This window comes from Gopherus evgoodei, unplaced genomic scaffold (genome assembly GCF_007399415.2).
Source record: "Gopherus evgoodei ecotype Sinaloan lineage unplaced genomic scaffold, rGopEvg1_v1.p scaffold_32_arrow_ctg1, whole genome shotgun sequence".
NCBI classification, from domain to species: domain Eukaryota; kingdom Metazoa; phylum Chordata; order Testudines; family Testudinidae; genus Gopherus; species Gopherus evgoodei.
The window spans coordinates 3,097,613-3,119,669 of record NW_022059994.1 but is presented as its reverse complement, the minus strand read 5'-3'; the positions used below and the strand labels follow the sequence as shown (position 1 = coordinate 3,119,669).

Genomic DNA, 22,057 nt, shown 5'->3' with positions numbered 1-22,057 from the left:
GGACGTCATTTGGGAGAACTATGAGACAGTGACCTCGCTGGGTAAGGGATTCCCGTCCCCTCAGATACTAGATTTTGTGGGGTCTGCGTGTCTGAATCTGATCATGTTCTTCCCATGTCAGTTAAATCAGAGGTGAGTGGGTTCCATAATGCACAGCTGCCGTCTGAGAGAGACTTGCATCTCCGTACACTCTCCAGTGAAACCAGGGTGTCAAAACCTATGGGATATACTAAATCATCCTGACCTGACCCCCTTTGCTTTCCAGTGGAGAAGCCATGTATTGTCCTGTCTGTGTTGTTTCTCATTCACACTCAGAATCCCTGTTCACCTCCCTCCTTGGTAACAGCTCCAGCCATGCGGTGGGCTCTGGGCTCTGCCAGTTTAGAAATAGGCAGGGGTTTAACTCCAGAGCTGGGGGTGCATCAGCAAGTCCCCCAGAGAGCACAGATCTTACGAACTCCTACTGAGGATGTCAGAATTTCCCTCACCTCCTCAGACATCTCCCTCCGCCAAAGGGGCTCAGTAACCATGTTCCTAATCTCTTGGATTCCATGTTCTCCCAGCACAGACCAGGGATAGGTTCCACTCACGCAATATTCTTTCTGACAGACACTTTCTCAATCCTCCACACACCCTGATCTGGTCTGATCTCACTCCCTGCAGAGGATTCCCCCTTCCCAAACCTGACCTGATCACCCGGCTGGAACGAGGGGAAGAGCCGTGGATCCCAGAGCTCCAGGCCTGTGAGGAAAGAGAGAGCCTGAGATGCACCTGCACAGGTGAGGATTGACACAGAAACCATCTGGTTAATGAAGGAAAACTTGAGAATTCCAAAAATGTGGTATCAGTAAGTGCTCTCGGTTCTTCCTCATTTCACCTAGGGCAGGGCTGTAGTCAGCAGATATCACTGACATCGCTTTCCATGTGTCCTGTTACCTGCAGGTGTTTCCTTCCCAATGTTTCTTCTCTGTGAATTTTTGGGTGGGAAGTGGAGGCAGAATCTAATTGCTCTATCTGTGCAGCTTTAGTATGTTGGGTTTTCCCTCGGTGCTATTCCTCTTTCTTTCTCCCAGCCACAATGACTCCTGTCTGGACTGTCTCTCTCCCAGCAGGGGAAGTGGAAACAGAGGGGACCTTTGTGGGAAGAGCTGCAGGGAATATTTCCCAGTGCTGAGAACATAGAGAAGAGTGGGGAAATTGGCAGAGGTCAGAGATGCTGCTGGGAAACCACTCAAGGAAGAAAATAGATAAATCTATTATATGTGGGGAAGGATGCAGGGATCCCACAGCCCAGCAGGCAACCCCCAAGGAAGACAAATGCTATGAATGCCTTGGTTATGAGAAAGGATTCGTTCTAAGACCACAGCTTGTTACGCCACTGACAATTCATACTGGAGACAAATCACTTCAGTGCTTGGACCATGGGGAAAACTTCAGTAACTGCTCAGCTCTTAATAATCATGGGAGAAGCCACAAAGGAAAGAAACCCTATCAATGCCTTGAGGGTAGGAACTACTTGAACTGGAAGTTAGCACTGATGAGCCACATAGGAGAGAGACACCATAAATGCTCAGACTGTGGAAAAAGATTTAAATGAAGGCCAGCCCTTGTTTCACATCTGACAATCCATATAGGAGAGAGACCCCACAAGTGCTTAGATTGTGGAAAAAGTTTGATATGGAAGTCAGGCCTCGCTAAACATCAGGCAATCCACATAGGAGAGAGTTCCCATTCGTGTTTGGACTATGGGAAAAGTGTCACAAACAAATCAAATCTTATAACACATCAGAGGATCCATACAGGAGAGAGACCCCATTATTGCTCAGACAGTGGGAAAAATTTCATACAGAGGTCAGACCTTGTTAGACATCAGGTAATGCACACAGGAGAGAGACCCCATAAGTGCTTAGACTGTGAGAAAAGTTCCATACAAAGATCAACTTTTCTTATTCATCAGGCAATCCACACTGGAAAGAGACCCCATAAGTGCTTCATCTGTGGGATAAGTTTCATACAGAGGTCAAATTTTGTTGAACATCAAGCAATCCACACTGGAGAGAGACTGCATAAGTGTTTGGACTGTGAGAAAAGTTTCACACACAGATCAAATCTTATAACATATCAGAGGATCCATACAGGAGAGAGACCCCATCAGTGCTCAAACTGTGGCAGAAGTTTTATACAGAGGTCAACCCTTCTTAAACATCAGGCAGTCCATACAAGAGGGAGACCATAAGTGCCTGGACTCTGGGAAAGCTTTTGGAAACAGATCAGCCCTTCTAAACATCAGGCAAAAGATACATAGTGCTTAGACTATGGAAAAACATTTCAAATAGATGTCCATCCTTGTTTTACATCAGAGAATACACTCAGAGGAGAGATCCCATAACTGCTTAGCCTGTGAAAAGAGTATTATACAGAGGTCAAACATTGTTAAACATCCAGCAATCCACAGAGGAGAGGGACCCCATAAGTGCTTAGACTGTGGGAAACAGCTCAGAAACTGATCAGTCCTTACTGAGAAAATCCATACAAGTGCAAGTCTCCATAAGTACTTGGACTGTGGCAAAAGCTGCACACTGAGATCACACCTCATTAAACACTGGAGAATTCACACACAATCTCAACTTCTGTGACACCTTGTTGCACCTCTAGAAATAGAACTAGCAGAGTCTTGTTTGAGGGAGAAGACAATATGCCACGTTTACTGTGAACATAGAGAATTCTTAATAGGAGTAAAAGATAAGTAATTCAATTTCTATTCTTAGCTAAGATTGTTCACCACACACACATACACACACACACACACAGAGTTCTACAGATAGAATATAATTACCAGTCTCAGTGGCTCCTCCTAGTCCACTGGCAAGGTGATCCAGTCACGAGGAGGGGAGCCGGGTCATTGGTGTGCACCGATGCTCCTGGAGGATGATCATAGAACTGGAAGAAGAACCCAACCCTATGGTTTTGTACCCATCTTTTTATATGTTTCTATCCATAGATCTTGTCCTGTCCCACTGCCCCTAGACACTGTATGATTATGAGTCATCAGTTAATGGCAGATGTGACTTTGATCTTTTTCTTGATGGGGCTTTTGTTTCTCTTTCTCTTGGGTGGGTTCTTTTGCCAGTTTCACCTATCTTGTTCTTCAGCCATCAGGGTGGTGCTGGCTGCTGGTCTTTGAGATGAGCTGGCATCAGGGACTGATCCCATCACAAACCCACATTCACACTTTTAAATGAAACACACACGCCTAACATTACATAGAGTTTCAGTTACAATATGGAATTGCTTTAGTTAGAATGTATCAGTGGTTTAAGTAGGTTAGTATCATCTGCAAACTTTGCCACCTCACTGTTTACCCCTTTCTCCAGATCATTTATGAATAAATTGAATAGGACTGGTCCTAGGACAGACCCTTGGGGAACACCACTAGTTACCCTTCTCCATTCTGAGAATTTACCATTAATTCCTATCCTTTGTTCCCTGTCTTTTAACCAGTTCTCAGTCCATGAAAGGACCTTCCCTTTTATCCCATGACAGCTTAATTTATGTAAGAGCCTTCGGTGAGGGACCTTGTCAAAGGCTTTCTGGAAATCTAAGTACATTATGGCCTTGGCTACACTCACACTTTACAGCGCTGCAACTGGGGTGTGAAAAAACACCCCCCTGAGCGCTGCAAGATACAGCGCTGTAAAGCATCAATGTAATCAGGGCAGCAGTGCTGCGAGCGCGGCTCCCAGCGCTGCACGCTACACCCGTAAGGGATGTGGTTTACATGCAGCGCTGGGAGAGCTCTCTCCCAGCGCTGCCGCTCTGACTACACTCACACTTCAAAGCACTGCCGCGGCAGTGCTCCCGCAGCGCTGCCGGGGCAGCGCTTTGAAATTCCAAATGTAGCCATACCCTATGTTCACTGGATCCCCTTTGTCCACATGTTTGTTGACCCCTTGAAAGAACTCTAATAGATTAGTAAGACACAATTTCCCTTTATAGAAACCATGTTGACTATTGCTCAACAGTTTATATTTTTCTATGTGTCTGACAATTTTATTCTTAACTATTGTTTCGACTAATTTGCCCAGTACCAACGTTAGACTTACCGGTCTGTAATTGCCGGGATCACCTCTAGAGCCCTTTTTAAATATTGGCGTTACATCAGCTAACTTCCAGTCATTGGGTACTGAAGCTGATTTAAAGGACAGATTACAAACCTTAGTTAATAGCTCTGCATTTTCACATTTGAGTTCTCTCAGAACTCTTGGGTGAATGCCATCTGGTCCTGGTGACATGTTAATGTTGAGTTTATCAATTAAATCCCAAACCTCCTCTAGTGACACTTCAATCTGTGACAGTTCCTCAGATTTGTCACCTACAAAACCCAGCTCAGGTTTGGGAATCTCTCTAACATCCTCAGCTGTAAAGACTGAAGCAAGGAATCCATTTAGTTTCTCCACAATGACTTTATCATCTTTAAGCGCTCCTTTTGTCTCTCAATCATCAAGGGGCCCCACTAGTTGTTTAGCAGGCTTCCTGCTTCTGATGTACTTAAAAAACATTTTGTTATTACCTTTGGAGTTTTTGGCTAGCTGTTCTTCAGACTCCTCTTTGGCTTTTCTTATTACACTCTTGCACTTAATTTGGCCGTGTTTATGCTCCTTTCTATTTGCCTCACTAGGATTTGACTTCCACTTTTTAAAGGAAGTCTTTTTATCTCTCACTGCTTCTTTTACATGGTTGTTAAGCCATTGTCGTAGAAAAACTTAGTTCTCACCTTTTGGCTGGGTGCAGCAGAGTCAGATACTCTTTTTAGTTCTTTTATTGTGTTTCTTAATTTGGGGTATACATTGAAGTTGGGCCTCTATTATGGTGTCTTTAAAAAGCGCCCATGCAGCTTCCAGGGATTTCACTTTAGTCACTGTACCTTTTAATTTCTGTTTAACTAACCTCCTCATTTTTGCATAGTTCCCCTTTTTGAAATTAAATGCCACAGTGCTGGGCTGTTGAGATTTTCTTCCCACCACAGGGATGTTAAATGTTATGTTATGGTCACTATTTCCAAGCAGTCCTGTTATAGTTATTTCTTGGACCAGCTCCTGCGCTTCACTCAGGACTAAATCTAGAGTTGCCTCTCCCCTTGTGGGTTCCCGTACCAGCTTCTCCAAGAAGCAGTCATTTAAAGTATCAAGACATTTTGTCTGTGCATTTTGTCCTGAAGTGACATGTTCCCAGTCAATAGGGGGATAATTGAAATCCCCCACTATTATTAAGTTCTTAATTTTGATAGCCTCTGTAATCTCCCTTAGCATTTCATCATCACTATCACTGTCCTGGTCAGGTGGTCAATAATAGACCCTAATGTTATAGTCTTATTAGAGCATGAAATTACTATCCATAGAGATTCTATGGAACATGTGGATTCACTTAAGATTTTTACTTCATTTGATTCTACATTTTCTTCCACATATAGTGCCACTCTCCCCCCCCCCATCCGGCCCCCGCATGACCTGTTCCGTCCTTCCGATATATTCTGTACGCCGGATTGATTGTGTCACATTGATTGTCCTCAGTCCACCAGGTTATGTGATGTCTATTATATCAATATCCTCCTTTATCACGAGGCACTCTAGTTCACCCATCTTATTTAGACTTCTAGCATTTGTGTACAAGCGCTTTAAAAACTTGTCACTGTTTGCTCTTTTCTGATGTGTCAGATTCCTTTTTATGTGAAAGTTTCTCATCTGATCTGGCCCTTACATTATCCTCTTCCATCCTCTGTTCCTGACTAGAACCTAGAGAATCTCTATCAATAGACTCTCCTCTAAGAGAAGTCTCTGTCCGATCCACATGCTCCTCTGCAGCAGTCGGCTTTCATTTATAAAAAGACAATTTAATTAGTAATAAAAGGTGGTTTCATTACAGTGATTTCATTGCAAGTATTATATAGGTATAATTTATTTAAAGGGTGATTTTATTCTTCAGCCCTACAACCTTGCCCAAAAGAGTTAAGAAACTTGCAGAATAATTGACCCAGATTCTGCCTTTAGAGATATGTTAGAAAAGTGTTTAAATGGTATTTGGTGCTATTCCAAGTAATAGAGACTAGAAATTTGAAATGTAACCTTGTATTGTTAACAACTTGGAAGAAGATAGTGCTGCTGAAAAAATTAACTGTGGGTAGAAAAATTAATCTCAATGGATCACAGTGTTAAATAATAGAATACCACTTGAAATGTGTTAAATTTTTTGGATGTTTTTGTACGTTTTCATATCTATTGATTTCTATCACAACAAAGAATAGAAAGTGTGCAGTGCTCACTTTATATTATTTTTAATCACAAATATTTGTCCTGTAACCATGAAAAGCAAAAATAGTCTATTTCATTCACCTCCTAGAAGTACTGTAGTGCAATCTCTTTATCATGAAAGTGTAACTTAGAAACATAGATTATTTTTGGTATATAAGTGCACTCAAAAATAAAGCAATTAAAAACTTTAGAGTCTAGAAGTCCACTTAGTGCTACTTCTTTTTCTGCCAGTCGCGAAAACAAAGAAGTTTGTTTCCATTTGCAGGAGGTAATGCTGCAAGTTCAAAGAGGCAATCTTATGACATTGTTGCAGCCAGAGTCACAAGATATTTACAGACCAGATGCTTTATAGATGCCTATGTCCCTTCATGCTTCAACCACTGTTGCTTAACCTCCCTTCCCCTGGCTTGTTATACGTGCTGTTCATGCTCAGACCAGAGCTGATTATTCTTCAGCTTTTCAGCCTCTTCTAGGGTCTGTGGAGAACATTTTTCATCTGACACTAGGGTTGCCAATTCCCCTGGAGCAAAGACCATTTGTGGCAATGGCATCTGGTCCGGGAGAGTTGGAAATCTTATCTGCCAGGAAAATCCCTCAGGCTGGCATTTCCCATTTGCCTGCCTCCTGCCGAAGGAGAGTCAATTGGCATTTATTTTTTTTTTAGCTTCTCCCACAGACATAGCTGCTATCATCCATTGGGGTGGATTCATTAACTCTCCCACAGGTGCAATACAGAAAACTGCTCCCTGTAGGAACGTGCTACGTACAGTGAACTGAGCATGCTCAGTAACATCTGCTGAAGCCACTGCCCTTCATCCTGCCCTAAGTATGCGATTGTGCTGAGTGCTTTTCACAGGGGTTAAAAAGGGGCAAAGAGGGAAAATCAGAAGATGGGGGCAGCCAGGATCTGAGCTATGGGCAAAAATTGACTAGTCCAAGGGTCATGCACCTGACAAACACCTGGCGGGAATGGGCTAGATAATACTTAGTCCTGCCATGAGTGCAGCGGAAAAGAGTGCAGGGAACGAACTGCTGTCTGTTGTCATTAGCTACATCAGGGAGCAGATTTTTACAAGAGCAGTTTCTTACAAACCGGTTACAGATCAGCAGCGGGTACAGGTAGCACATTCCTACATGGAACAATTTCCTATACAACACCTGCCAGGTCCCACTGTGTGCAGAGCAAGGGGGAAGCCAACGCACGCTGCGCTGGAGGCTGGGACAGCCAGACGGGGGCAGAGGAAGAGGAGGGAAGCTGAAAGCGGGCTGAAGAGGGGAAGAGGGTGTAGATAAGATGGAATTGAGGGGGGATGAGGGACGGGTCAGGGGCAGATCCAAGGGGCAGTTGGTAGCTGAAGGGGGGATGGGGCGATGCAGGGGAATCAGGGAAGACTTAGGGGCCAGATGGGAAAAGGGCTGCAATAGAGGGAAACTGTGAATGTGTGGTGGGGGGGTGACTGGGAAGCAAAGAGGGGTCATGGGGAGGGGAGGCTGTGAGAGCAAGAGCAGACTGGCTGGGGGAGGGAGGGAAAGAGGGTGAGGGTTGAGGAGAAGGAGAGGGAGAGATACAAGGGCAGTTCCCCATCCATGGGGCAGGAGATGGGGAGGGGCAGCCCCACCCAGCAGCCAGACGGGAATTTTTTAATGCAAATAGTCAGGAAAGCTTTGGAGGTCGGTGGAGGCTTCTGCCTAAGGGCTCTGAAGTTACAAGGCAGGTGTCCAGACTAGGGATGAAAATAGGATGTAAAAAGTAACCGCTTCAACTATTACAATTCTACTGGATACACATTAAGGGATTCACAACATGGGCATCTGCCCAGCATCCCGGCTCCCACCATGACTGGTTTAGCCCAGCAAAGCACAGGAGGAGAGGTGGAATTGCTCTGGGCCCAAGTGGAATGATTTTTAGAGTAGGGGTGCAGTGCCCCCCCTTATCCCTCTCTGTGCCTCCCCATCCCACAGGGACGCAACCAGGGGTAAGGGGGCTGAGGCTGGAGGTGGAAGCTGATGAAGTCATCCCCTGCCCCCAGGAGGTGTCCCAGTCCATGGCCTGCACCCTGTGGAACCCTGTGGAGGAGGGGGAGGAGGGACACAATTAGGTCAGCAGCCAGAAGTGCTCAAAGATCACGAGTCTGCCCCTCTGCCCCACAATCAGTTACAGATTACCAAGTTTGGGGGCTTTTTATTTGCCCTCTGGATTTGCACCTTCCCAGGGACACTGGGAAGAAGGGTCCTGTCACCTAGAGCCTGAGGGCGTGTGGCCATCGCCAGAGCATGTGTCTGACCTGCAGCATCCCTGCAGCACAGCCAGGGCCTGCGCAGGAGGCCTGGGACAAGAGAGGGACAGACTATGAACTGCCCTGGCATCCCACAGACGCTGTTTGTGCTTCCCCCATTCCCACCTGTGTGTCTCTGGCTCCCCATGGCTTTAGAAGAGAGACTAGAGCTGATTGAATATCGGCAATTTTGAAAATTAAAAAAAAATTGAAATAAAAAGAAAACATTTCAAAAGGGAACAAAAAAGCTGGAATTTCAAAGTGTCCCTTGGAACAAGAATGCTGAAAAAGCTGCAGTTCAGACCCCTCCTATTGTTTCATTTTGATCCCTCCCGGAGGTTTATTTTGGTTTGCTGGTCACCTTTTATGAAATATGACGCGGTACCATGTTGGCAACAGGAACTGAAATGATCAAAAATGTCACCAAAATCCACATGCTGCTGCAAAACATTTTGATGTTGATAAAAGTGGAGTTTTGGGACCGGCAGGCTGGGGCTGGAGTGGCTCTGGGGAGAGATCTGTACACAGGCGCTCAGCCGACTCCCCTCCACCCACACAGCCGATTGCAGAGTTGGACACTGAGGCATTGCCAGGGCCGGTGCAACCACTTAGGTGGACTAGGCGATTGCCTAGGGTGCTGAGATTTGAGAGCGCCAAAAAGCGCCCCCAATTTTTTTTTAAATGGTTGAGCAGCCACTGCTGCTGGGACGGAGAGGGAGTCTGAGCTGCCGGTGGCAGCCGGCAGCCCAGGGTGTCCCCTGGGTCAGGACGCCTCCGCGGCAGCCCGCAGTCCAGGGTGTCCCCTGGGTCAGGGCGCCACCGTGGCAGCCGGTTGCCCAGGGTGTCCCTTGGGTCAGGGCGCCTCCGCAGCAGCCCACAGTCCAGGGGTTCCCCTGGGTCAGCGCGCCGTCGCAGCAGCCTGCAGCCGGCAGCCCAGGGGTCCCCTGGGTCAGGGTGCCACCACGGCAGCCGGCAGTCCAGGGTGTCCCCTGGGTCAGGGCGTCCCCTGGGTCAGGGTGCCTCCGCGGCAGCCCGCAGTCCAGGGTGTCCCTTGAGTCAGGGTGCCTCCGTGGCAGCCCGCAGTCCAGGGTGTCCCCTGGGTCAGGGCGCTGCCACAGCAGCCGGCAGCCGAAGGTGTCCGGAGGGGGCGGCAGGCAGCTCCCGTGGAGCTGCCGCAGTCGTGCCTGTGGACGGTCGGTTGATCGTGCGGCTCCGGTGGACCTCCCGCAGACACCACTGCGGCAGCTACACCGGAGCCGCGGGACCAGCGCACGGGGCAGCGAAATTGCTGTCCACCTAGGGCGCTCACAACCCTAGCGCCAGTCCTGGGCGTTGCTGATATTCAGAGCAGAGTTTCAGCCACTGTTTCCGTAGCATCCCTCCCAGCTGTCAGCCTGCTCCAGCAGCGGGGCTCTCAGCCATGCAGCGGGAGACGGACACACCTGGGGAGAGCAGGGAGACGTGCAAGGGGCAGAGGAAGAGCGAGGAGCAGGTGGGGAGGACAACAGCTCTCCTCACCAAAAAAGGAAGTGGGGGCAGGGAGGAAAGAGGACGGGGGAGATGGAGCAGTGGTCAAGGGAAATGGGATGCAGAAGAAAAGGGGATAGCAGAAATGGGGGCAAAGGGGAAGCTGGAGCCCAGCATGCAGAATCCGCTTGGCAGAAACTGGGGCTCCCCTGTTAAGCAGACCCATTGAATCCTCACCCTGACAAGCCCCACCTCCCCTGCATCTGTGCCACCCTGATAAGCCCTCCCGTTACCCTCCTCACTAAGCCCCAACCACCTGCACCTGGACCACCTCCAAATGAACCTCACCTCCCATGCATGTAGACCACCCCCCCCTCGCTGAGCCCCAAACAGCTTCACCTGGATCCCCTGCAGAGTCCCATTGCCCCTGCACCTGGAACTGCTCAATGCGCTTCTGTGCATCCAGATCTCCACTGAGCCACCCGCACCCAGATTGCCCCACAGAGAACTCTATTATCCCCACCTGGATCCCACTGCTGGGCTGAGCTTGCTCACCTGGTGCGCCTGGCACAGGGGGCAGGGCCCCAGGGTGTTTCTGTGGCAGGCCTGGCCCTTGCACGGTGTCAGCCTCCTTGCTGAGTCCCTGTCCTGGGGTGGGGTGCAGGGATGCTGCAGGGTGATCTCCTACCCCCATGCAACCAGGGGCCTGTGCTCCCCACTGCCATGTTGGAGCTTCCACATTTATTTATTGACAAATTTTGCAAAATTTTAAAATATTATGTGCAGAATTTTTACATGTTTGGTCAGGGCCGGCTCTAGCCATTTTGCTGCCCCAAGCACAGCGGCACGCCGCGGGGGGCGCTTTGCCGCTCGCTGGTCCCGTGGCTCCGGTGGACCTCCCGCAGGCGTTCCCATGGAGCGTCCGCTGGTCCCGCCACTCCGGTGGACCTCCCGCAGGCGTTCCCATGGAGCGTCCGCTGGTCCCGCGGCTCTGGTGGACCTCCCGCAGGCATTTCTGTGGAGCGTCCGCTGGTCCCGCGGCTCTGGTGGACCTCCCGCAGGCGTGCCTGCGGATGCTCCACTGAAGCCGCGGGACCAGCGGACCCTCCACAGGGATCCTTGCGGGAGGTCCACCGGAGCCGCCTGCCGCCCTCCCGGCAACCGGCAGAGCGCCCTCCATGGCGTGCCGCCCGAAGCACGCGCTTGGAGCGCTGGGGCCTGGAGCCGGCCCTTTGTTTGGTGCAGAAACCCCTCAGGACTATGGGTGCTGTGCAGCTGTGATGGTGGGACTGTGAGGAAGATGGTGGGCAGTGGGGAGGTCCATGGGTGGGGGCGCTGGACGAGCGGGCTGGTGTGCAGGGTGCTGTGCAGTTGTGGTGGGAGGCCAGTGGGGGAGGTCTCTGGGCGAGGGGGCACTGGGCATAAGGGTGGGGCTCTGGGCAAGTGGGCAGTGTGGTGGGGGCCCCCCCGCAAGGGGAAGGGGCAGGCAGGCAGCACAGCGCTGGGCAGGTTTCTAAACAGCGCCCTCTGCTGGGCTGCGCAGAGCAGGGCTGATCTCGCTGTGCTGTGCCTCATTGTGCCCCACACGCCCTTCCCTCTGGAGACTGACCATCCCGCCCCCTGCACCTTGCCCCACAGGGGCCCACGAATATGTTTGGCATGGGGCACATGAAAAGTTAATCCGGCCCTGCAGAGTGGGGCTAAGAGTTTTCCTTTTGCCTTTCCGACTGTGTCCTGATTTTTTTTATTACTTGCTGTTTTGTAAATTGCATTTCTCCTGAACTATAGACAATGGTCAGAGAAGAGGTCAGGGAAGCATCCAGAGGGAGAAAGTACCCGGAGTGAGGACACTCTAGCCCGTGTCCTGAGTGGTCACAACCAGGTTGGGTGACGAGCCCCTCAGGAAGCCTGGGACCAGCCTTGTCAGGGTTATAAGGACTTTGCCACACAGCAGAGTGGAAGGGGAGTCCTCGGGGTCAGGCAGGCTCTGGGTGAAGGAAGAGGGAGCGAGGACTCAGATCTTTCTGCTATTCAATTCCACCCGGGGGGTGTTTAAGTCAGGAAAATTCCTCCAATAGCGGGACCATTTCCCTACTTACCTCTGCGCATGTTTACTGGTTTCTCCTAAAGTTCATTAAGTATTTTAGGAAAACGAGTCAGAGCAGCCACCAGCGAGAGTTGCTGGCCGCACTCTCAGGCCCCGAAAAATTTGGTCCTGACAACCCCTGGGCTAGATGCTCATGATGGGCCCTTCTGACCGTAGAGCCTGGGAGTGGAACAGGAGCCGGAGCCAGAGATGCTGCAGCCCGACCCCTGCAGCGCTAGGACCCAGGAGCAGCCGGGAGGCGGCTGTGGGGCAGGAGCGCTGGGCTCCGGCCCGGCAGCAGGAAGTGACTCGCAGCCGCTGCGGTGACTCTGGCTCCCAGGCTCCTGGCGAGATCCCCGAGCCCCGGCGGCTGGTGCTGGGAGCCCGGAGCCCTGGCTGCAGCCGGGAGAGGGGAATCTCCAGCAGGGCTCTTCCCGCTGCTCCCCAGGAGCCTCTCCCAGGGCAGAGCCCCCAGCCCGGCCCGGCCCCTGCCCCGGGGGGCCCCGCTCGGAGGGAAGGTGAGAGAGACCCGCCCCCCGGCACCCCCGGGCTGCAGGGGGAGGTTTGGCCCCAGGCTGCTTCCAGCGGAGCTGGCTGCGATTCCCGCCCGGGGCCCGGGAAAGCTGCGGCCAGCCCCGGTGGGTGCGGGGTGGGTGCAAGATCACGTTACCCCCCATCTCCCACCCCTCCCCCATCTGATGCTTTTTTTCCCTGCTCCGGCCGCGCTGGTGCGGACGGAGGCTGCAGCTCAGGTAGATGGGGGAGGGGGGGGGAGAGGGATGTAGACGGACCAAACTGAATGCAGGGTGGGGGGGCCCAGCTGGGGAAGGAGCGGGGTCCAGGGACACAATCAGGGCTGCGGGGGGAGCACAGGCAGTGGCTCTAGGCTGGTGGGGTCCTGCCACCCCCGCCCCCCGGCATGAAGGGGTTTCCATCCTATCCAGAGTTTACAGTCTGGTGCAATGGCTCTCAGCGCCCCCCACTGTAAGGATTGTTTCAGCCCCCCCCCCCGCCTGGGACTAGGAGCTGGAGATAAAAAGGGGCACAGCGGGTGGCGGGTGAACCTAGGGCTGGGGTAGGTAGCCCTCCCACCCGACTGTAGGGGCAGGACCTCAGCCCCTGAGAACCCCCAATAACCTCCCCCCCTGCTGAGCATGTGGCCCCAGCCTCCCTGTCCCTGAAGCCCAGGGAGGATGTACGGCCCCAGGCAGAACCTTGGGGGCAGCCTAAGGAGAAGCCTGACCCGCTCCTCACAGGGGCCCTGCACCCCACCTCCACTGTCAGCTGTGACTTTCAGCGGGCTTAGAAAACAGAAGGTTTATTGGTTGCTGGGAACACAGCATAGAACAGAGCTTGTTAGCGCAGAAATCAGGAGCTCTCAGCAAAGTCCATCTGGGGGGGAATCCAGAGTCCCGAGCCCTGGACTCTCCCCACTGAGTCCCAAACCAGGAGACTGACCCGCTTCCAGCCCCACTTCCTCAGTGACGTCCAGCTGCCCCTTCTCCATGCTTTCTGTCTTTCCTAGGAAAACAAGTCAGTTGCCCACCCCCGCTTTTTTTCCCCAACACCTTAGGCTGGCTCCTTGCAGAGAACTGGCTCCAGCCATCCCTTGCCAGGATACAGAGTTTTGGCCATTCTCTATGCCCCGGCATCCACTCTGTAGTCACACCTGCCCTCTAGAGGCCTCTGCAATGATCTCACGCCTGTATCCTACCAGCTTGATACTTGAGTAACACATGGGGAAAAAACTGATGCACACACACAGTATTCACAGAAAACATTCAGAACATTCCTGCTTCATCCCATCTCTCTGAGACCAGCCCAGGAGCACTTTCTTCAGCTCCTGAGCCTGGGGAAAGGGCTGGAGCCAGGGTGGGAAATGACTCTGCACAAAGGGCCCCTTTCAGGGAACAGCTGGGGAGTTTGGCCTACAAGTGGAGGGGCTCCCTGTGTCAGTGAGTCCCAGAGCTGCTGCCATCAGTGACACAGCCGGGTTCAACCCCCGTTACCAGTGTCAGTGGCTGAACTGCCTGATGAGAGCAAGGGCCCAGGGCAATGGGGCAGTCACCCGTTCTCCCAGGGCGAGGGAAGAAGACAAAAGGGAGAGCGGAGAGACTGGAAGGACAGCAGAAGCAAGAAGTGGGGAGGGAGGTTCCCAGCTCCCAGCCCCATTCCCTGCACCCCCGGGGCAGTCAGCTCTCCTGGGAAGAAGGGGAGGAGCTGAGGGAGGAAAAGCCAGTTGCTGACTCTGCTGAGCACCACCCGACTGAGGGAGACAGGGCAGAGCTAGAGGGGTTACAATACACGGTGGGGCAGTGCCCTAAAGTGACTCCTTTGATTCTGCTCTTTTTCCAGCGTTTGGCTCAGAGATGCTGTTCTGGGGAGGTTTAGAAAGGACTTGGTGGGGTTAGTTCTAATGGGGGAAGGGGCCTGGCCAGGGGGTAATGAAGTAACTGGGTTTCTTCACAGCATGGCAGAGTCCTAGAATCAGCACATCTGTCTGCAGGGAGAGAGCCTGGGGGGAATCGGGGAGTGACATGGTCGCCAGCCCCTTATGAAACCTGCCCAATCTCCCTGCTCCTCTGACAGGCTGAGGAATCGCATCCACATTTTGCTCCAGATTGTCCAGTCTTCCAGGAGACAGGGCAGGGAACTGGCTGTGATGGAGTCAGCTCAGGTAGGGGATTTTTAGGGAGCTTTTGGTGATGCGGGAGGTCAGTTTCAGAACCAAGAAACACCCCGCTGGGCAGGGCTGGGAAAACTGACTCCCAGTGCTGGAGCCTGACCCCACTGGCCAGAGGCTGCCGTGAAATACCAAGGGAAGCTGCTGGGATTCCTGTCCCTGGCTCAGAGCTCTGCTTCTCCTATCAACCTATGGCTGGCAGGTGTGTGGGAAACGAAAAGACCCTGCCCTTCTCTGTGTGCTGGAGGGGACAAGAAGCTCTCACTTTCTACCCACTCCCTGAAGCCTCCTGGCTGCTCTGAGCAGGCTCGGGGGAGGATTCTGCTTCTCTGTCCCTCCCCCCCTTGACTGGTGGAATTGTGGCTGGGGCAGCAGGCGCTGAGTGGGGGAATCTTGTTTCAGATGCCGGTGACCTTCGAGGAGGTGGCTGTGTATTTCACCCAGGGGCAGGGGGCTCTGCTGGACCCCACTCAGAGAGCCCTCTACAGGGACGTCATGCAGGAGAACTACCAGACGGTGACCTCGCTGGGTAAGAGTGTGAAGGGCTGGATCACAGAAAGCCTTTTGGGAGCTGCCACCCAATGTGCAAAGACTCCCCCTGTTCCTGTTTTCCCTGCCAGCTCAGGACTCCAGCACCCTGTCTTGCTGAGCCAAACACTCCCGTCAGCTCCAACACAGACCCAGGGTCTGAATTACTTGCCCCAAAACTGCAGGTTTACCTGAAAGCAGCTCACAGAGGTGTGCTTGTCTTCAACACTGGGATGCCCAACTCCCAGTGGTGTCTAAACCCAAATAAATCCGTTTTACCCTGTATAAAGCTTATGTAGGGTAAACTCATAAATTGTTCGCCCTCTATAACACTGACAGAGAGAGATGCATAGTTGTTTGCTCCCCCAGGTATTAATACCTACTCTGAGTTAATTAATAAGTAAAAAGTGATTTTATTAGATACAGAAAGTAGGACTTAAGTGGTTCCAAGTAGTAACAGACTGAACAAAGTGAGTCACCAAGCAAAATAAAATTAAATGCGCAAATCTATGTCTAGTCAAACTAAATACAGATAAGATCCTGACCAGTTCCAGAATGTTCCCTTTTACAGACTAATCTCCTTTTAGCCTGGGTCCAGCAATCACTCACACCCCCTGTAGCTACTGTCCTTTGTTCCAGTTTCCTTCACGTATCCTGGGGGGGTGGGGAAGAGGCTCCTTCTTTAGCCAGCTGAAGACAAAATGGAGGGGTCTCCCAGGGGTTTAAATAGACTTTCTCTTGTGGGTGGAGACACCCTCCTCACCCTGTGTAGAATCCAGTCACAAAATGGAGATTCGGAATCACGTGGGCAAGTCACCTGCCCATGCATGACTCAGGACTTGCAGGCAGCAGCCATTTCCCACATGCTACTTTGAACATTCTCAGGCAGACTTCTTATGTGCATTGGAGTCTTCCAAGTTCTTTGGTCTGTTAAGTTCTTCCTGACTGAGCACTTAACTTGCACATTCCTTTTCCAAGAAGTGACCACATGTTCTCACTCAGGCCATGGCTACACTGGAGAGTTGCAGCGCTGGTGGTGAGTTTACAGTGCTGCAACTTAGTAACTGTCCTCACCTGCAAGGCACATCCAGCGCTGCAACTCCCTGGCTGCAGCGCTGGCTGTACACCTGGTCTGCTTGGGGTATAACGATTGCAGCGCTAGTGATGCAGCACTGCTCCACAGGTGTGGCCACCAAAAGCGCTGTAATTGGCCTCCAGGGTATTAGGAGGTATCCCAGAATGCCTGCTCACAACAAAACGGAAGACCGAGCTCCCCGGAGCTGCTTATCTAAAAAACAAACACAGCTCCTGTTTGCTGGAGAAGAGGAAGGGGAATTGCTTTGGAAGGTTCACAGCTGTTTGCTTGAGTAGAGAAGCCACACGGCAGAGGGGGAGGGCGGAGTCCTTGTTGAGCAGCTGTTTATGTGGTCTGAAGGCTATTTAGGAGTGCATAATTTGCATTTAGTGAATAAGAGAGGGGTGGGGGAAGGGCTTGAAACTTTTAAAATGATTGCAGGTTGGTGATGTGTTTGTTCCAGTCCTAGGAACTTGCAAGGCAGGGAGCTGACAGCTCCAAAAATCCACACTCTCTCTCTCCCCCACGTTCCCCCTCACCCCCCTCTTTTGAAAAGCACGTTACAGCCACTTGAATGCTGGGATAGCTGCCCACAATGCACCACTCCCAACAGTGCTGCAAATGTGGCCACACTGCAGCGCTGGCAGCTGTCAGTGTGGCCACACTGCAGCGCTGTCCCTACACAGCTGTACGAAGACAGCTGTAACTCCCAGCGCTGCACACCGCCAAATGTAGCCATACCCTAAGGCTACTTAGAAGTCAAGCAATTATAGTGCCAGTGTTCATAACTGTGAACACACAAATGGTGCCTGCACCCAACTAGGATGAACAGAACCAGTAGATCAAAACCTTTACACAGATATGTTACATGGCATGTGTAGCAAAACCCTATTCCAGTTATATCATACATACATTTATGAGCACCTCACCATAAAGCCTTATGGGGTACACTGTCACAAAACGATTCCTGGCCCCTTGGTTATTGGAAGCTGGAGGCGGGTCTGCATGTCTGACACCAGTCAGGTTCTTCCCTCATCACTCTCCAATGAGAGCAGGGTGTCAAAACCTAAGGCACATACTAAATCATCCTCACCCAGCCCCCCTAGCTTACAAGGTGGAGAAGCCATGTATTGTCCTGTCTGCGTAGTTTCTCGGTCGCTCACAGAATCCCTCTACTCCCTCCTCCTTGGGAACAGCTCAGCTTTGTGGAGGGCTCTGAACTCCGCAGGTTTAGAAATAGGCAGGGGTTTAACACTGGAGTTGGGTGTGTGTCACAATTCCCCTAATCTCCCCAGACGTCTGCCTCCCCCAAGGGGGCTCAGTGACCACATTCCCGTCCTCTTAGATTCCACATTCCCCAGCACAACACAGGGACAGGTTCCACCCACAGCATGTCCTTTCTGACAGATGCTCTCTCAATCCTCCACTCATCCTGATCTGGTCTGATTTCACTCCCTGCACAGGATTCCTCCTTCTCAAACCTGACCTGATCACCCAGCTGGAACGAGGGGAAGAGCCGTGGGTGCCCAATCTCCAGGCCAGTGAGGAAAGAGGGATCCCAGGAGGCGCCCACACAGGTGAGGACTGACACTCAAACCATCTGGGGAATGAAGAAAAAGTTGAGAATCCGCAAAATGTAGTCTCAATAAGTGCCCTTAGTTCCTTCCTCATCTCCCCCAGGGCAGGGCTGCAGTCAGCAGGTATCACTGACATCACTTTCCATATGTCCTGTTACCTGCAGGAGTTTCTTTCCCAACTTTCCTTCTCTGTGAATGTTTGGGTGGGAAGTGGAGGCAGAATCCAATTTCTCCTTCTGTGCAGCTTAGTATGTTGGGTTTTCCCTCGGTGATATTCCTCTTAATTTCTCCCCAGCACAATGACTTCTGTCTGGATTGTCTCTCTCCCAGCAGTTGATGAGAGAGTGAGTGAGAACGAGGAGGGGAATCAACAGCAGGAAGTTCCCGGGCACGGGGAATCGCAGAGAACCTCTGTGGGAAGACCCCATAAGTGCTTAGAGTGTGGAAAAAGTTTCATACAGAAGTCACACCTTGTTACACATCAGGTGATCCACACTGGAGAGAGACCCCATAAGTGCTTAATCTGTGGGAAAAATTTCATACGGAGGTCAGCCCTTCTTGTACATCAAGCAGTCCACACTGGAGAGAGACCCCATAAGTGCTTAGACTGTGGAAAAAGTTTCATACAGAAGTCACACCTTGCTGCACATCAGGCAATCCACACTGGAGAGAGACTCCATAAGTGCTTAATCTGTGGAAGAAGTTTCATACTGAGGTCCGCCCTTGTTTCACATCAGAGAATCCACACAGGAGAAAGACCCCATAAGTGCTTGGACTGTGGAAAAAGTTTCATACGGAGGTCAACCCTACTTGATCATCAGGCAATCCACACAGGAGAGAAATCCCATAAATGTTCGGACTGTGGGAAAAGTTTCACACAAAGATCAAATCTTACGGCACATCAGGCAATCCACACTGGCAAGAGACGCCATAAATGCTTAATCTGTGGAAAAAGTTTCATACGGAAGTCATCCCTACATGATCATCAGGCAATCCACACAGGAAAGAAATCCCATAAATGTTTGGACTGTGGGAAAAGTTTCACACAAAGATCATATCTTTTGGCACATCAGGCAATCCACACTGGCAAGAGACCCCATAAATGCTTAATCTGTGGAAAAAGTTTCATACGGAGGTCAGATCTTGTTAAACATCACGCAGTCCACACCGGAGAGAGACCCCATAAGTGCTTAAACTGTGGAAAAAGTTTCCTTCAGAGGTCAACCCTACTTAATCATCAGGCAATACACACTGGAGAGAGACCTGCCAAGTGCTTAGACTGGGGGAGAAGTTTCATATGGACGTCAACCCTACTTGATGATCAGGCAGTCCACACAGGAGAGAAATCCCATAAATGTTTGGACTGTGGGAAAAGTTTTACACGAAGATCAAATCTTATGACACATCAGGCAATCCACACAAGAGAAATACCCCACAAGTGCTTTGACTGTGGAAAAAGTTTCATACAGAGGTCACACCTTGTTGTACATCAGGCAATCCACACAGGAGAGAGACCCCATAAGTGCTTAATCTGTGGGAAATGTTTCATACGGCGGTCAGCCCTTCTTATACATCATGAAGTCCACACCGGAGAGAGACCCCATAAATGCTCAGACTGTGGAAAAAGTTTCATACAGAGGTCAACCCTTGTTAAACATCAGATAATCCACACAGGAGAGAAATCCCATAAATGTTTGCACTGTGGGAAAAGTTTCACACAAAAATCAAATCTTATGGCACATCAGGCAACCCATACTGGAGAAAGACCTCATAAGTGCTTAATCTGTAGGAAAAGTTTCACACAGAGATCAAATCTTATGGCACATCAGGCAATCCACACAAGAGAGAGAACCCACAAATGCTTAGAGTGTGGAAAAAGTTTCATACGGAGGTCAACCCTACTTAATCATCAGGCAATCCACACTGGAGAGAGACCTCATAAATGCCTAGACTGCGGGAAAAGTTTCATACGGAGGTCAGACCTTGTTAGACATCAAACAGTCCACACTGGAGAGAGATCTCATAAGTGCTTAGACTGTGGGAAAAGTTTCATATGTAAGTCAACCCTTGTTAAACATCAGATAATCCACACAGGAGAGAAATCCCATAAATGTTTGGACTGTGGGAAAAGTTTCACACAAAGATCAAGTCTTATGGCACATCAGGCAATCCACACTGGAGAGAGACCTTATAAGTGCCTAATCTGTGGGAAAAGTTTCATACAGAGGTCAGACCTTGTTAAACATCAAGCAGTCCACACCGGAGAGAGACCCCATAAGTGCTTAGACTGTGGGAAAGGTTTCATACAGAGGTCGATCCTACTTAATCATCAGGCAGTCCACACTGGAGAGAGACCTCATAAGTGCATAGACTGTGGGAAAAGTTTCATACGGAGGTCAGACCTTGTTAAACATCAAGCAGTCCACACCGGAGAGAGACCCCATAAGTGCTTAGACTGTGGGAAAAGTTTCATATGGAGGTCAACCCTTGTTAAACATCAGATAATCCACACAGGAGAGAAATCCTATAAATGTTTGGACTGTGGGAAAAGTTTCACACAAAGATCATATCTTATGACACATCAGGCAATCCACACTGGAGAGAAACCGCACAAGTGCTTAGACTGTGGGAAAAGTTTCACACAAAAATCAAATCTTATGACACATCAGGCAATCCACACAGGAGAGAGACCCCACAAGTGCTTAGACTGCGGAAAAAGTTTCAGACAGAGGTCACACCTTGTTGTACATCAGGTAGTCCACACTGGAGAGAGACCCCATAAGTGCTTAGACTGTGGAAAAAGTTTCACACGGAGGTCCGGCTTAGTTAAACATCAAGCAATCCATACAAGAGGGAAATAACACTTAGATTAAACTTGGGTGTAATAATGTCATTGTATATATCTCTCTCTTTAAAGTTTGTGGTAAACTGTCTATGAATGGCCTTATGGATAATTACCTTATGTTAATCTGTATAGTTTTATTACCTGTGGTGTTTGTGAAATAGAAGGTTACTTTCAAAAGCTATTGTTCACCCAAGGGCTGCCTGCTGTCGAGAGGCTGCAAAAATGTGTCTCAAAAGGATCAGGCCTCAAGAGTTTAATCTCCGATCTTCTTAAGCTTTATTCAGGGGGCATTTGAGTCGTAAGACTGAGATCTCCAGTCCCCTCTGCACTGCCCTGATATTGAACATTTGGACATTGGACTAGAATGTGACGAAGGATTCTGAAAAGGACTCTTTTCAATTCTAACGCACCATCTCTGTGGTGAAACTGACCTAAGGTCTCTGTTCACGTTTCTATGTCTAATGACCTTTGAGCCAATACTGTCTTTTCTTCTTTTAATAAATCGAAGGTTCGTTAACAAGAATTGGCTGTAAGCGGGTATTTGGGGAAGACATGAAGTATCATTAACTTGGTGGGTGATGTGTCTGATCCTTTGGGATTGGTAGAATTCTTTATATGATGACGATTTTCAGGAATCCCCATCAGAATCTCAGAGGACATTTTCCCACATCAGGTATGGTTAAAGACTTGCCTCTGTTGCCACTCTGTCAAATCAGTTATTTTGTTACAGTATCTCCCATACCATGAAGGGTTTACAGAGCTGAATGATGAGTCATGCCTGTGTCAGGGAACTTTCAGTGAAATTAGCCTGTAATTAAAATCCAAAGTTATTACCCATTAAACTTGACAGCAATTCCCTACCTTGTACTCCTGGGCAGCCTCCTCTGTGGGAACCACCGTGTGAGCTCTCTGAGCCCGGGACAGATGGCAAGCCAAACAGATGGAAGTTTGCTCCTCTTCACAGAAGTTTCAGGGCCTCCTCATGTTCCCCACACACTCCGTTCCCTCCTGCTGCTTTTGCTGCCTGACAGCTCAGCCTCTGCATTCCAGCCCGGGACCCTGGTAGTGGCCGTCACCGCAACCGGTGGTCAGTGGAGATCCTGACCGAAACACACTGACATTGGCAAGGTTAGCTCTGCAGCCTGACTGGAGTCAGGTGCCCCCGGGCTACTTCCTAGCTCCCCCACTACTCCTGCCTGGTCCGGGGCCTCT

At 50.3% G+C, this 22,057-nt stretch overlaps 2 protein-coding genes across 2 annotated transcripts; both read left to right on the top strand.

Moving 5' to 3' along the window:
- The first annotated feature begins 15,315 nt into the window (after positions 1-15,315).
- LOC115640688 (zinc finger protein 2-like) lies at positions 15,316-18,337 on the top strand. The gene is made up of 3 exons (XM_030543563.1): positions 15,316-15,349; positions 17,887-18,000; positions 18,165-18,337. Exons 1-3 carry the CDS (start codon positions 15,316-15,318, stop codon positions 18,335-18,337), a joined length of 321 nt encoding a protein of 106 aa, XP_030399423.1.
- A 97-nt stretch (positions 18,338-18,434) lies between these two features.
- LOC115640822 (zinc finger protein 585A-like) lies at positions 18,435-21,069 on the top strand. The gene is made up of 2 exons (XM_030543844.1): positions 18,435-18,451; positions 19,712-21,069. The coding sequence occupies exon 2, from the start codon at positions 19,734-19,736 to the stop codon at positions 20,859-20,861; it is 1,128 nt and encodes a 375-aa protein (XP_030399704.1). The 5' UTR covers positions 18,435-18,451; positions 19,712-19,733; the 3' UTR covers positions 20,862-21,069.
- The last annotated feature ends 988 nt before the right edge of the window (positions 21,070-22,057 follow it).

Excerpts from the sequence above, each read along its gene's own strand:
- LOC115640688 (XM_030543563.1), top strand. The coding sequence starts at position 15,316 with ATGCAGGAGAACTACCAGACGGTGACCTCGCTGG. Across the intron at positions 15,350-17,886 it reads CCAGACGGTGACCTCGCTGG|GATTCCTCCTTCTCAAACCT; the intron begins GTAAGAGTGTGA and ends CTCCCTGCACAG. Across the intron at positions 18,001-18,164 it reads CCCAGGAGGCGCCCACACAG|GAGTTTCTTTCCCAACTTTC; the intron begins GTGAGGACTGAC and ends TGTTACCTGCAG.
- LOC115640822 (XM_030543844.1), top strand. The coding sequence starts at position 19,734 with ATGGCACATCAGGCAACCCATACTGGAGAAAGACCTCATAAGTGCTTA.